The sequence below is a fragment of the Chiloscyllium plagiosum genome, unplaced genomic scaffold (assembly GCF_037043375.1).
Source record: "Chiloscyllium plagiosum isolate Xiang-an unplaced genomic scaffold, Cpla_swu_hap1 HiC_scaffold_12, whole genome shotgun sequence".
Lineage (NCBI taxonomy): Eukaryota > Metazoa > Chordata > Chondrichthyes > Orectolobiformes > Hemiscylliidae > Chiloscyllium > Chiloscyllium plagiosum.
In genome coordinates this window covers 56974274-56990696 of record NW_028270150.1, presented here as the reverse complement: position 1 = coordinate 56990696, position 16423 = coordinate 56974274, and the positions used below count along the sequence as shown (strand labels likewise).

General features: G+C 41.3%; 1 protein-coding gene across 1 annotated transcript in view; it reads left to right on the top strand.

The window, feature by feature from the left end:
* LOC122555113 (uncharacterized) overlaps positions 1-16423 on the top strand; it is a 102791-nt gene that overhangs the window by 73759 nt on the left and 12609 nt on the right. The window contains exons 18-19 of the mRNA XM_043700801.2: positions 1319-1458; positions 4518-4641. Of these exons, the coding sequence (XP_043556736.2) occupies positions 1319-1458; positions 4518-4641 (264 nt within the window). The remainder of the gene's footprint in view (positions 1-1318; positions 1459-4517; positions 4642-16423) is intronic.

Here is a 16423-nt window from a genome sequence, read left to right as displayed (position 1 = left end):
ATGGTAGGTGGTGAAATTGGATTTTAACTAAACGTTGGCCAGTTGAGACCATGTAGTCATTGCTAGCTGTTGTAAAGATAAATCTTGTTTAAAGAAACTCTGCAATCCTTACCTGGTCATGTGACTCCAGATCCACAGTAATGTGATTAACTCTCAACGCCCAAAAGCCACTCAGTTCAGGGGCAATCAATTCTGATTTCTGTTCACAGATGTTACCAGACCTGCTGAACTTTTCCAGCAACTTCTGGTTTTGTTTCTGATTTACAGCATCTACAGTGCTTTTGGTTTTTACAAGGGCAATCAAGGATGTGCAATAAATACTGGCCTTACCAATGACACCTACATCCCATGAGCAAATAACCAAATCCCTTTTCCCATGAATATCACCATTCTTACACTAGGCAACAACTGTGATCAGATATAAAATGTGAGCATCTAGCAGTTCCAGGGACTAAAGAATGTATGGGGTTTGATCTGATGTGTCCATCAATTCCTTTGGAAACATTCATTCAGTTAGCTGGGTATTCCATTGAGAATACCATGCATTTTTGTTCTGTGGAAAGTGAAACCAGTGGGATGGGATAAGATGACCAGACAGCACAGTGGATGCACAGGCACCATCCTTATACTAGAATATAGGCTATGAAACTCCTTAAAGACTTCACCAATCTTCAATGCAACTCTGGCAGGAAAGCAGCAGCAAGTCGACAACTTATATTTATATGGCACTTTAAATTTATTCTTTGATGGGATGTGTGCATCATTGACAAGTCTAGCATATGTTTCCCATTCCTAATTAGCCTTGAACTGAAGGCTATTGCCCTGTAAGATTCCAGGGATGGGAATACCATCTTCCTGAAGAAGGGCTTATGCCCGAAACGTCGATTCTCCTGTTCCCTGGATGCTGCCTGACCTGCTGCGCTTTTCCAGCAACACATTTCCAGCTCTGATCTCGAGCATCTGCAGACCTCACTTTCTCCTCAGAATGATACCTCCCTATCAGAGACAGAAGTCTCCTTTGCTATAAGTGCCTCTAGGAGCAGCGGCATCTCCTGGCTATAGACACACCAGAGGCCTACAAGCAACAAGGGACCACAGGTCTATGGGTAAGTAAAGAGTGAGGGGAAACATGGAGAGAGGTTTGAAGGAGAGAGAGGGTGGAGGAAGCAAAGGCAGGTTGTGGCTTTCACCATCTCACCTTTCTCAATACTGGGTCTCTACATCGACCATTGTGAGAAATTGTATAAATGTTTAATGATATCAAATATGATTAAGTTAAAAATGTGTAGTGTGATCCTGTTGTTATTTCTTGTTTTAGGATTTTTCCATGCCTTCTATCAGCTTATTTAGCCTTTGTTCATTTGAAGGTCAAGAGCTGATTCTTACAGAAGGCATTAATTGTTGGAAGGACAAAGGTTACTACCAAATGCCAAAATCAGTCAAAGTGAACAGTGGAATGTAAGTAGGCACAAATCACTCAATTGCAAATATTCTGTTGTTTAGAAGATATACTAGTTTGAAGAAACCCAGAGAATGTAATTGATTCTGGGTTAGTTGACACTGTTAAAAGAAGCTGCCATGAAGTCTGTGAAGTGGAAGGATTTGAAGGTTTCCAAGCTACGAGGATAATTTAATTAAGATCATATCCCCAAAACAGACTGGCTTACTAGGTACACAATATCTTTTAAGCAGCATTCAACTCAAGTGAAGCTCTGTACCATTAATGCAGCTTTCCTGCCCCTAACATGTTAATAGCATTACTTATTTTTTTAATATCTTGGGAAATAAAGAAGGGATTCTTAAAATGTGTATGTGTGTGTGTGTGTGTGGGGGGGGGGGGGGGGGGGGGGGGGGGAGGTGGTACCAGTAGTTGGTAAAAGATATACAAAGTAATTTGCTACAGTCTCTGGGTGAAGTTGGCTTAACAGCCAAATACCATTTCTTGCTCCTGTAATTTCAACTTTCGTATGCAACCTTGAACTATACGAAACCAGGCTAATATAAAATAGGCTTGGATACAAATTGGAATTAGGACAACACTATATAAAGCAAATTCTGAATCCTGCTTTCCCTTTAGACATATCTTTCTCTTGAACACAGACTGTAAATAACATACAGATAAATGGTACAACGAAGGAAACATTTTCCTTTTTGCCTATAATTATATATCAAAATTGCAAACTGCCATTCTCATTATCATTTTTCTGTGTAATTATTATTGTTGTTTCAGTCATGTACAGTTAGACAACCTCAAAGCTGTTAATGAAATGAATAATTCATTTAATTGAGCACTCTTATCTGATCTGACAGCCAAATAGAAAATTTTAATACCATATTGAGGGGGTTGAATTGTTGAGGAGTTATCCTTGATGAAGATCAATGATGGTAGATAGAAATGGACCTGAAATTAATCAATAGCAACCTTTAAAAGCGGAAAAAACAACAAATTTTGTAGAGGTAAAATGAAATGATGAAAATGAAAGAAGGAAGAAAGTGAAGCAAAAGAACAGTCAATGAAGTGATAAATATCACCGCAGAAAATATGAAATTAGAACAGTTGTGTCAGCCTTACTTCAGAGGTAGCTCAGCTCCTGGGAGTCTTATGGTTCTCAGTTTAAGTCATTTTCTAGAGAATTGAACACATAATGTAAACTGGAATTTCATTTGAACTGAAAGTCAGATACTGAGGGAGTATTGCACTTTTGGAGGCAATAGATGAGACATTATAATGAGATTCCAATCTGCTTCCTCAACAGAAGTTGAACGATCTCAGGGCACTATTTGAATTACACGTGGTAATGATAGCTAAGAAAAGACTAGTTAGTCTGTTGACACTGTCCTATGCGGTGGTGATGTTACGATGCTACACTACGATCCACAGATGCCCCCTATTCTGCAGCCATGCATTCTCTTGGAAGGGTGAAAGAATCTTGCATCATTTCAGGAAAAACTTGGGAAATTTGTGTTCAATTTTCAAAGAGACAATGGTAAGTCAGATATCAAAGATAGACAAAAGAGTTCAAGTCAAGAAGTGGGGCAAGAGTCATTTTCTGAACATCAAGGTAGCATTTTAGTGAGTGTGGTATCAAGGAACGCTGGCAAACATGGAGTCAATTGGAATGGGGGGAAAACACAACAATGATTGGAGTCACTCTCATCTTAAGTGAGAAGAATTTCACTGATTGCCAATTAAGGATTGTCAGTCAGACTGATGGTTTAGTACATTTGGCGTGTACTGGAAGCAACACAAAAAGTCATATTCTTTGTGCACACACACTGTGCCTGTGTCAACTCAACAAAATAGAACATAGAAAAGTACAGCACAGAACAGGCCCTTTGGCCCATGATGTTGTGCCGAGGTTTAATCCTAATGTAAAATGTAGTAACTTAACCTAAGCACCCCTCAACTCACTGCTATCCATGTGCGTGTCTAGCAGTCACTTAAATATCTCCAATAACTCTGCTTCCACCACCACAGCTGGCAACGCATTCCATGCATTCACAAGTCTCTGCATAAAGAATCTACTTCTGAGATCTCCTTTATACCTTCTTCCTAATATCTTCAAACTATGACTCCTCGTACCAGTCAATCCTGCCCTGGGGAAAAGTCTCTGGTTATTGACTCTATCTATTCCTCTCATTATTTTGTATACCTCGATCAGGTCTCCTCTCTTCCTCCTTCTCTCCAGAGAGAAAAGTCCAAGCTTATTCAACCTTTCTTCATAAGGCAAGTCCTCCAGTCCAAGCAGCATCCTGGTAAACCTTCTTTGCACCCTCTCCAAAGCCTCTGTATCTTTCCTATAGTAGGGCAACCGGAACTGGACACAATATTCCAAGTGTGATCTCACCAGGGACGTGACTAGCATGTAACTTTGTGAATTTACAAAAAAAAGCTGGAAAATTACACAAAATATTTAACAAAAATCTATTTAGTCAACATTGTTTCATACATGTAGTATACTTAAAATTAGAACTGGGAGATATGTTATGAAAGGAGTAATAAAATCACCCGTGGTCCTGTTGTCTCATTAGCATGAGTCAACTGGGGTGAATTTAATCTGAGGATAAATATACCCCAGGCAAGGGGCAAGGTGGAGAAGGTGGAACTTTCATGGTAACCTCCGCTGGGACAGGAATTGAACCCACACCAATGACATCACTCTTCATCACAAACCAGCCATTAGGACAAATGAGCTAACTGAAATATTTTCGTAACCTCATGAACCTCACTCCTAATACCTAATAATTGAACCATTGCATTGTAAGTAAAACACTCTTTAGTCTGGAAGTGAACTGAATAAACTTTTAAATGCATATTTATTTGAAATCAATGCCAAATTAAAACGCTTCTAATGTGCACCTTTGGACAAACTTTCTTGAGAAATAAATTCACATTGACAAATTGGCACTAATGCAAGTGAACACATAATATGCAATGAATTCAATATAATCAAGCAAAAGAATAATTCAGCTCTCAATTTACAATTCCTCATAGTGTGTTGTCTGTTTATTGTCAGATGGATAGTCTATGAACATGCCAACTTCAGAGGAAGACAGTTTCTCTTGGAAAGCACTGAAATTACCAATTGGAATGAATTCAGTGAAGGAAGGACAATTGGTTCAATTCGTCTGCTTGAACAGGTAAGTTATTAAGCTACTTCAGTTGAAAGCTGCATGAGAACCATCAGTGTTATGACTCTGTACCTCATATTCTGGTAAGGCCAACATTCATTGTCCATCCCTAAATGCTCTCGAACTGAGAGACTTGCTAGCCATTTTCAATGGGCAATTACGTGTCACCCAAATTACTGTAGATCTAAAGTCACATACAGTCCAGACCAGGTAAGGATGGCAGATTTCTCCCTAATGGACATTAGTGAAGCAAGTACATTTTAATGATAATTGACATTTCATCACCATCAGACTAGCTTTTTGTCTTAATTTCAATTTCACCATCTGCCTCGGTGGGATTCAAATACAAGTTCACAAGGCATTATCCAGGGGCTCTGGGTTATCAATCCAGTCACATTAGCACAATGTCACTGTCTCCCCAATTATTTCATGCTTTTCCAAATTTTACCCCAGAATTTTGTGTTTCCAATTCTTATCTGTTATCAACCAATATGTTTCCCAAAAGAGTGTGAGTACTTTTGATATAGGATAAATAAGACCTTCTCTGCCTATTGCTTTTTAAAACTGGACTGCTAACAGTGTGGATAATTGCCCAAGTCTTGCAACCAAGTACACTGGAGTTGCATGACAGGGACATGGGGAAGGCCTTACACAGTTGACTCCATGGGAATAGCCTGGGAAGGTTTGGAATTGTTCAAAAAAGTCCCAAAATCTAAGTTAGAGTTAGAGACTTCCAATAATTCTGACTGCGCAATTGGAACTCAGTAGGTCTGGTAGCATCTGTGGAGAGAGAAACAGAAGTAACGTGTCAAGTCTAGATAACTCTTCTTTGGAGCTGAAGAGGGTTGGAAAAGTGGGTTTTATGTAATACAAAATTGGGGAGGAGGAACATATGGAAGAAATGGTCAGGGTGCCCAGAGCAAAGACAAAGGGAGAGGTAATGGTAGTAGAGAAGTGGTGGAAATGGTGTTAATGGTAGATTTTACCATATGCTGAGAGCAAACCCATGCACACAAGATTTTGAAGGGGGAAGGTGTAAGATAAAATTGGAGGAGAGTGCTCAAGGTCTGAATTTGTTGAAATTAATATTGAGTCATGAAGGCTGTAAAATGCACATGAGGTGATCTTTCTCCAGATTATATTGGGTTTCACTGGAACACTGTAACAATCCTAAGATTGAAATGTTAGCAAAAGAGCAAGATGGTATAGTGAAATGGCAAGTGACTGAACATCAGGGTCATACTTATGAATGGAGCTGAGGTGTTCTGCAAAGTGGTCACCTAGTTTGTTTTTGGTCTCACTAAAATAGAGACTACAGTGTAGCAATGAAAACAACAGTTTAAATTGAAAAAGGAAGCAAGTAAACCAATAATTCAGCTGGAAGGGGTCTTTGGGGTCTTCGACATTAAGGAGGGCAGAGATAAAAGGAGAAATGTTACATCATCTGCTTGGGAAGGTGACATGAGGGGTCTGAAGAGGTGTTAGAAGTAACAGACAAGTTGAAAAGGGAGTCACAGGTGGTACAGACTGTGGAATTCTGACACCTGTTGGTGGAAAGGGGAAGATGTCTCTGGCCTTAGCATCCTGCTTGAGGTTGCCAGATGATCCTTTGAATACAGAGGCTGGTGCTTGCAAAATTAAGGCAAGGGCAACCCGATGCTTTTAATTCTTGGGTGTTGAAGGACCAAGGGCCCTCTGGGGGATATTCCTTGATTGAAGAAACAGGAGATTGTGACAAAGACACTACTGTGGAGGATATCACCATCAGAATAGATGTGACAGAAAGAGAAAAACTGTAAAAATTGAGTTCTTGCAGAAAGTAGGGTGTGAGGCAGTGTAGTCAAGGTAACTTGGATATTGGTGGACATCACTATCCCCAGAAATGGAAACAGAGAAGTTTAGGAAGGGAAGAAAAGAGACAGAAATAGACCAGGTGAAGGTGAGTGAAGATTGATCTTTTCAATTGTGGATGACAGCAGGAGGCAGCATGGATGACATCATTAATGTATGGTTGAGGTGGCTGCAGTGGAGTGGGAAAAGAGTTTAACAGAAAGGATGGCTACGCAACAATGGCAGAAGTTTGAGAAAAGTGATAACTCAGTGTAATGATATATTGTAATGAGGAAGAAGGAAGGGGATAAAATGACCATGGCTAGCTAAGAATAGAATAAGAATAGTTAAAGCATTGCTGGTCTCTGTCTAATGTTACATGCGCATTGATATAAGAAACTTCATGTATCAGTTTTGGCAGGTTGTTAACAGCATCTTGACACTAAACCTCACTGGGGTGTCTGTAAATGGCCTGGGCATATGTTCCTCCCATGTTTAGTACCAGCATGTTCCCTCAGGGTCCATGTATGTCTGGTTAAGTCCAAGCAAACAAGATCATTAAATTTTTTTTACAGGACGGATCCCTTTCTTCCTGCTTCATCTGCTCACTATCTCTGTCTTCCAGCCAATCTACAGTTCACACCCATCAAATTCAATGTCTATGCTTCTTCTCCCTGGGTATCTGAAGGGGTTAATTGATTTCACATGACAGACTTTGTCCATCAGGATATAAAGGGCTCTTCTTGGAGGAGATAACCAGAGGCCAGTGTGCCTCCGATACGTTCTGCATGTGTTCACCTTAAGTATATTACGCTTTATTGCTTATTCTTGGTGTTTCCAACACAGAGTTAAATTAATAATATGTACTAGATCTATTAGTGGGCTGGAATACTAGTTTGTGATGCAGAGTGATGCCAACAGCATGGGTTCAATTTCTATCCCAGCTGGGGTCACCATGAAGATCCCACTTTCTCAAGTGGTGATGACTCACCATCAGTCATCTCTCTCTACTGAGAGAGCAGCCCTAGGGTCCTCTGGGACTATGCCAACTTGGCCTTACTAGATTTTAAGTTCAGCCTGATTGTCTCACTAGACAGTCTTGTATCTCAGATGTAGTATGTCTAGCTATTAAGTAATATGTAATAAATATAGTTATTATTCATTGAGATTTAAACCACGTTCTACTGAAGAATTCATGTTGGAATCCTATTCATTTGGCATCAGTAGTTTAGACTGATACCAGCAAGAAGGATTGGTGGCAATGAATGTACCATATGGCAGTAGTGGAATCGGAAGACTTCATTTAATCATGTGTTACAATACGGTGAACAACAATGAGGATTTTGGCCAGACACTGCTAACCTGAAAAAATATTCAGTTTTACAAATGCCACAACATCTGAGTAGAAGAGGAAGGCATGTATGCAGCTTGTTCGTTGAAGTTTGAAACAGCTAGAAATAGTGAAAAATACTTTAAAAGCTTGTGGAGGCCATGAAGAGTCTTACCCAAACTGCAAGGGGAATAATCCAAATCATAACTCCTGGGTACAGTAGGAGATATTGAACCCCTGAAGTAAATTCAGTTCCTAAGAGAAATGGTGAGTGTTTTTAGATTTTTAAAAATTCTAAACTGAGAAACTGACAGCAGGCTTTTAAATAATTATTTAAATCAAATGAGCGTTATCAAAGTCATTTAAAATTATCGATTTCATTAGAATAGCAGTATAGCTAGATGGAGAGAAATGTTAGATGCTGCATTTTGGTAGGGAAAGTCAAGGCAGACTTATACACTCAATGGTAAGGTCCTGGGGAGTGTTGCCAACCAAAGAGACCTTGGGGTGCAGGTTGATAACTCCTTGAAAGTGGAGTCACAAGTACAGAGGGTGGTGAAGGCAGCATTTGGTACACTTGGCTTTATTGGTCAAGAGTTTGGATGATCTGTTGCAGCTGTACAGGACATTGGTTAGGCCACTTTTCGAATACTGCATTCAATTCTGGTCTTCTGACAGGAAAGACGTTATGAAACTTGAAAGGATTCAGAAAACAGTTACAAGGATGTTGCCGGGATTGGAGAGTTTAAGCTATTGGGAGTAGCTGAATAGGCTAAGGCTGTTCCTCCTGTGCGTCCGAGGCCGAGAGGTGACCTTATAGAAGTTTATAAACTCATCAGGGGCATTGATAGGGTGAATAGCCAAAGTCTTTTCCCCAAGGCAGTGGAGTCCAAAACTAGAGGGCATAGGTTTAAGGTGAGAAGAGAAAGATTTATAAGGCACCTAAAGGGCAACTTTTTCACACAGAGAGTGGTGCATGTACGGATGAAATGCCAGGGGAGGTGGTAGAGGCTGGCATCATAGAATCCCCTACAGGTGCAAATAGGCCATTTGGCCCAACAAGTCTACACTTGACTCTCAGTAAAGAGCATCTCACCAAGACTCACCTCCCCTAACCTATCCCTGTAACCTTGCATTTTTCATGGCTAACCCACCTAACCTACACATCCCTGAACGCAATGGGCAATTTAGCATGACCAATCCACCTAACCTACACATCTTTGGACTGTGGGAGGAAACAAGAGCACCCGGAAGAACCCATGCAGATACAGGGAGAATGTGCAAACTCCAGACAGACAGTCACCCGAAGCTGGAATTGAACAAGGGTCCCTGGTGCTGTGAGATAGTGGTGCTAACCTCATTTAAAAGACTGAAAAGGCATCTGGCTGGGTACGAAAGGTTTAGAGGGATTTGGGCCAATTGCTGGCAAATGGGACCAGATTAATTTAGGCTACTTAGTCGGCATGGACAAGTTGGACTGAAGGGACTGTTTCCATTTTGAACATCTCTATAACTCTGTAACCCTATGAACCACAAATTGTAGTGAAGACTTGAATGCAGTATTTACTGAAAATATGTTGTGAAGGATAAATATTTTTTGTTATTCAACTGAAATTCTTGTTTCACAACACAAGAACAGCGCAATGTAAAATGGCAAGAAGTCTTTCCCTCAACTTGGGAGAAAATAAAATGTATAGCATTTCTTCATTAAAGAGCATTTCCGCAATTTTCAAAATGCCGGAAAATAGTCTTTCATCTACAGAAATAGGAGGGTAGTCCTGAAATACTTAGAAGCTTTTCAACTTTAATTTATGTAAAGACATTACTGGAAAAAGAAAATAAAAATATAGAAGTTAATATCCTTATTAAAAAACAAACTTATTACTAGGAGAGTGGTAAGGGCATGGAGTGACCTGCCTGCCAATGTAGACAGGGGACGAAACGTCTGCAACACAAATTCCCAGCTCGGCGAACAGAACCACAACATCGAGCACCCGAGCTACAAATCTTCTCACAAACTTTGAATGTAGTTAACTCAGTCACATTAGTGAGATTTAAACAATCCTTGGATAAGCAGATGGATGATGATGGGATAGTGTAGGGTTATGGGCTTAAATTAGTTCACAAGTTGGTACAACATTGAGGGCTGAAGGGCCTGTTCTGCGCTGTATTGTTCTATGTTCTGAAGCTTTGTTTACAATTCATCTTCAGGGTACAGCAATCAAAAATAATTGTAATATTCAAAAAACATTTTAAAAACTTGAAGGAAATATTTAATATATATGAAATGATTGTACTGTACAATCAAATACTGTACAAAAGAATCTACATCTGAAAAAAAGTAGATGTTGCTAAAGTTCTTCAACAGCTTTCAAGTAAATAAATAGGCGAAACAACAAGTTAAATATGACAATGGAGAAAAAGATTTAATTTCCAAAGAGATAATCCATGTGATACAGAATTTCTTAAGAAATCCAATGAAAAACAAGTAAACTTTTTTTTATTTTGTAGTTCCAATTGAAGGCCAAGTATTGAAATGACAGAATGTTCGAGAAGAGTTTGTGAGAGTATTGTGAGAGTATTTGACAATTACTTTATATTAAATGCCAATTGGATAATGAAATAAACAAAACTTTTTAAAAGGATACAATTTCCAGAGTGACGTGTTGACAACTTTATCAACAAACTTCACAGATCGTTAGAATTTTGTGACTATTGTAAATTACAACCAAATTGGGGTGACACGATGGCTCAGTGGTTAGCACTGCTGCCTCACAGCACCAGGGTCCCAAGTTCGATTCCAGCCTCTGGCAACTGTCTGTGTGGAGTTTGCACATTCTCCCTGTGTCTGCTTGGGTTTGCTCCGGTTTCCTCCCACAGTCCAAAGATGTGCAGGTCAGGTGAATTGGTCATGCTAATTTGCCCATAGTGCTAGGTGCATTAGTCAGAGGGAAATAGGTCTTGGTGGGTTACTGTTCAGAGGGTCGGTGTGGACTGATTGGGCCGAAGGGCTTGTTTCCACACTGTAGGGAATCTAATCTAAAAACTAAACCAAGATAGAATAGTCATAGGGATTTCTCTTTCAAATACATTACAAGCAAAAGATGATCTCATTGTTGAAAAGAGTTGTCCAGATGGTACTAAAAACTGAAATCCAAAAGCAATACAAAAGAATGACAGGAAAAGGAAGGCAGAGTCAAGATTAGAGTGGTGCTGGAAAAGCACAGCAGGTCAGGCAACATCCGACGAGCAGGAAAATTGACGTTTCAGGTAAAAGCCCTTCACCAAAACCATTAGTCTGATCTCCAGCATCTGCCTAAGAATAGAAAGGCAACCTAGCTGAAGAATTTCATCAAACTTTATCAACTTTCAAAGGCATAGAAACATTGGAACATCACATGGTAGATCAAAAAAGAAGTATTTAAAACCTTTGATGCTACAAGTTGCTATGCCAGGGGTACAGTTTAAAAAAAAACACAAACGTTCGTAGTGTTCAGCTTTCTTACACTGATGTAAGGAAGAAAATGGGACATCTGCAGAGATTTTACAAGGAAGAGTCAAAAACAACTGTTGAACCATAGAATTAAGATGTTAAGGTGTATAATGAGGTTAACACATTAAAACAAACACCTTTGGAAGAAAACATAAAATACCAAGACATAGCTTCCTTAGAATGCCCATCATATGAAAGTATGCCTTTGATTCATATTTTCCAATCTTTGCTATGAGTAATATGTGACTCACCTGAACAAACTATCTGATTAATTTCACATTTGAGACGAGGGTGAATGCTAGTGTATCAGCTGCAAAAGTCCCTTAGCTGGGGAGAAGGAAACTACAACCCACTTATCCACTTTGTTAGCAAAAACAGGAAAGCAGATTATTATCTGAATGGTGATAGATTGGGAAAGTGGAGGTACAATGAGACCGAAGTGACCTTGTACACTAGTCACTGAATCTAAGCATGCAGGAGCAGCAGGCCTTAAAGGAGGCTACTGACATGTTGACCTTCATAGTGAGAGGATTTGAGTACAGGAACTGCTGCAATTGTATGGGGTCTTGATGAGATGATAATTGGAGTACTGTGTGCAGTTTTGGTTTCCTTACCCGAGGAAGTATGTTCTGGCCATGGAGGGAATGCAACAAAGGCTTACCAGACTGATTCCTGAGACAGCAGGATTGATGTATGAAGAGAGACTATATCAGCTAGGACTATATTAACTGGAGTTTAGAAGAATGAGGGAACATCTCATAAAAATCTCTAAAACCTTAACAGGACTAGACAAGAGAAAACAGGAAGGATGTTCCAAATGAGGAGAAAGTCCAGAACCAGGGGTCACAGATTAAGCATACAAGGTAGGTTGGTTAGATGAGCAGAACACTCTTTACCTAGGGATTGGTGAACCTGTAAAATTCTCGACTGCAGAAAGATGTTCATGTCAAACATTGTATGCTTTCAAGAAGGAATTCTAATTCTTAAGGCTAAAGGGATCGAAGATTCTAGGGAGAAAGTGTGAACAGGATTCTGAGTTGGATGATCAGCCATATGACCTACAACTGCTCCTATTTTCTATGTTTCTATGATTATGACTACTGATAGACAGTTGCAAGGAGTAAACAGAACAAAGTCAAACAAATATTGAGAGTGCTCTTACAATATAGAAACCAATACTATTTGGAAAAAGTGTAGAGTCGGTTCTGCTATAATGTATGTTTCTTCAACACGAACTGGCTTTAATGTGATTGAAGAATTTAGACCATTATTTGTAGAACACAAACCTTCCTTACCCCTGTGTTGTTTATAATGTGATTCTGGCCCCATTAGTTTAAATGGCACAGCTATTGTGGGACTTTCTACAACACGAGATCGCATGAGACATTATATCAGAACCGACTGTACATTCATTAGGAACTAACCGTTCTAATTTCTGAGCAGGAACATTCTTAAACTTCTACATTACGTTGAAGAACCTCAACCAGATCAGAAGCCAAGTTCCAGTGTTCAATGTAACATTACTCAAGAGGAGGACTTCACGTGTCTCAGTAAATTGTTCACAGAAACTAAGGGAACAAATATACTGTTTGTCATGAATTATTTTGGTATATGACAATGGTTCATCATAGAGAGATCAGAAGTTTGAAAGAATTATTCAATTATCTTCCAGCTGCAGTAGAATTTTCAAAATCTGATCATCTGATCCTTTTGAAATCACAACCACCAGGAATTACACCGAGACTCTTCTACAGTTAATTAAACTGCTTAAAGCAGTACCAAAACAGCCCAGTCAGCTTTACTGCCTATGATTGAATACTCACATATGAATCTAACTCACTGTAATAACAAGAGAAGAAAATTACTCCTTTCAGAAACACAACTATCTTCTCTGACATGATTTGAGGAAATTAGCAATCCTTCATGTGAAACAAGTGTTCAACAGTGACATCAATGTGACGTCCGCAGTAAAGAGCATCTGAGAAAGCAAAGATCCATAAAGATTTGGGTGTAACAATAACTTGTATTTGAATGTTACATCTTTCAATTCAACCAAGTCATCAATCATTCATAAAGTCAGAGATTTAGGAAGCAATGGGATAGTGATCAGCCTGTTTAATATATTTGAACTAATTGTATAAAGAATTTAATAACCAGGGAGAAATGTTGTGTAAGGCAGTTAGTACCTGAAGGGGTTAACTGTCACCACAAGATTAGATTTGCTGTTTAAACAGTTGTTCCTGTGAGGGGCTAAATAAATTTGGTGTATTTACCAGAGGGTGTTTGGTGATTCAGTAACTGTTCTTAGAGTTAGCCACCTGTAGCTAAAATAGCACTCTGTATATAATCTTAAATTGAGCCTGATAATCTCACAAGAGGCAAGCATGTATCTCAGGTGTAATGTAACTAGCTACCAGGTAATATGTTATAAACCTATTTGCTTTTCATCCAGACTGAACCTATCTTCTTCTGAAGAGTTTGCTTAGAATCCTTCCTCACATGGTTTCTGTAGCTTAGACTGATACAAACAGGAAGGAATGGTGGCAGTGAATCTATCCAAGACACCCTGGATGGTTCATCCAGAAATCCATATATAAAAATGATGAGAGTGTTGGCATATGGCCTAGGGCTATGCTCTGCTCCAATCCCAAACTCACCATCAAGCCAGCGGATAAAGGGGGCGCAGTGGTAGTCTGGCGCACTGACCTCTACACCGCTGAAGCCAAACGTCAACTCGAGGACACCTCTTCCTACTGCCCCCTCAACCATGACCCCACCCCCGATCACCAAACCATCATCTCCCAGACCATACAGAACTTCATCACCTCAGGAGATCTCCCACCCACAGATTCCAACCTCATAATCCGGGAACCCCGCACTACCCAGTTCTACCTCCTTCCCAAGATCCACAAGCCTGACCACCCTGGCCGACCCATTGTCTCAGCATGCTCCTGCCCCACTGAACTCATCTCTACCTACCTCGACACTGTCCTATCCCCCCTAGTCCAGGAACTCCCCACATATGTTCGAGACACCACCCATGGCCTCCACCTCCTCTAAGACTTCCGTTTCCCCGGCCCCCAACGCCTCATCTTCACCATGGATATCCAATCCCTCTACACCTCCATCCGCCATGACCAGGGCCTCCCAGCCCTCTGTTTTTTCCTCTCCAGACGTCCCCAACAGTACCCTTCCACCGACACTCTCATTCGTTTGGCCGAACTGGTCCTCACCCTTAACAATTTCTCCTTTGAATCCTCCCACTTCCTCCAGACCAAAGGGGTAGCCATGGCCACACGTATGGGCCCCAGCTATGCCTGTCGCTTTGTTGGCTACGTAGAGCAGTTGATCTTCCGTAATTACACCGGCACCACTCCCCACCTCTTCTTCCGCTACATTGATGACTGCATTGGCGCCACCTCGTGCTCCCGCGAGGAGGTTGAGCAATTCATCAACTTCACCAACACATTCCACCCTGACCTTAAATTCACCTGGACCATCTCTGACACCTCCCTCCCCTTCCTGGACCTCTCCATCTCCATTAATGACGACCGACTTGACACTGACATTTTTTACAAACCCACCAACTCCCACAGCTACCTGGATTACACCTCTTCCCACCCTACCTCTTGCAAAAATGCCATCTCATATTCCCAATTCCTCCGCCTCCAACGGATCTGCTCCCAGGAGGACCAGGTCCACCATAGAACACACCAGATGGCCTCCTTCTTTAGAGACCGCAATTTCCCTTCCCACGTGGTTAAAGATGCCCTCCAACGCGTCTCGTCTACATCCCGCACCTCCGCCGTTAGACCCCACCCCTCCAACCGTAACAAGGACAGAACGCCCCTGGTGCTCACCTTCCACCCTACCAACCTTCGCATAAATCAAATCATCCGCCGACATTTCCGCCACCTCTAAACAGACCCCACCACCAGGGATATATTTCCCTCCCCACCCCTTTCCGCCTTCCGCAAAGACCGTTCCCTCCGTGACTACCTGGTCAGGTCCACGCCCCCCCTACAACCCACCCTCCCATCCTAGCACTTTCCCCTGCCACCGCAGGAACTGTAAAACCTGCGCCCACACCTCCTCCCTCACCTCTATCCAAGGCCCTAAAGGAGCCTTCCACATCCATCAAAGTTTTACCTGCACATCCACTAATATCATTTATTGTATCCATTGCTCCCAATGCGGTCTCCTCTACATTGTGGAGACTGGACGCCTCCTAGCAGAGCGCTTTAGGGAACATCTCCAGGACACCCGCACCAATCAACCACACCGCCCCGTGGCCCAACATTTCAACTCCCCCTCCCACTCTGCCGAGGACATGGAGGTCCTGGGCTTCCTTCACCTCCGCTCCCTCACCACCAGACGCCTGGAGGAAGAACGCCTCATCTTCCGCCTCAGAACACTTCAACCCCAGGGCATCAATGTGGACTTCAACAGTTTCCTCATTTCCCCTTCCCCCATCTCACCCTGGTTCTAAACTTCCAGCTCAGCACTGTCCCCATGACTTGTCCGGACTTGTCCTACCTGCCTATCTCCTTTTCCACCTATCCACTCCACCCTCTCCTCCCTGACCTATCACCTTCATCCCCTCTCCCACTCACCCATTGTACTCTATGCTACTTTCTCCCCACCCCCACCCTCCTCTCGCTTATCTCTCCACGCTCCAGGCTTACTGCCTTTATTCCTGATGAAGGGCTTTTGCCCGAAACGTCGATTTCGAAGCTCCTTGGATGCTGCCTGAACAGCTGTGCTCTTCCAGCACCACTAATCTAGAATATGGCCTAGGACTACAGTTACAGTGGTCAATTCTAAGGGAAGAATACTTTTACCCAAGGTATAATCCTTTACAATGGTGACATTCTGAGCTGTGAATTTGCTTTTGATTTTCACAGTTGTTATAGCACTTAAGTTTTACCATCAAGTTTTGGGAAGTAACTTATGTCTATTCAAAATAGGAAATGAAGTAGCTCATTCAAGTAGCCCATTGAGTCTGTTCTGCAATTTAATTGGATAATGACAGATTTGGCACTCCTCACATCTATTTTCCTGTCTTTTCCCTGATACCCTTGATTCCACTACTGTTCAAGAACCTATCTATTGTAAAGCAAACTGTAAAGCAATCAACC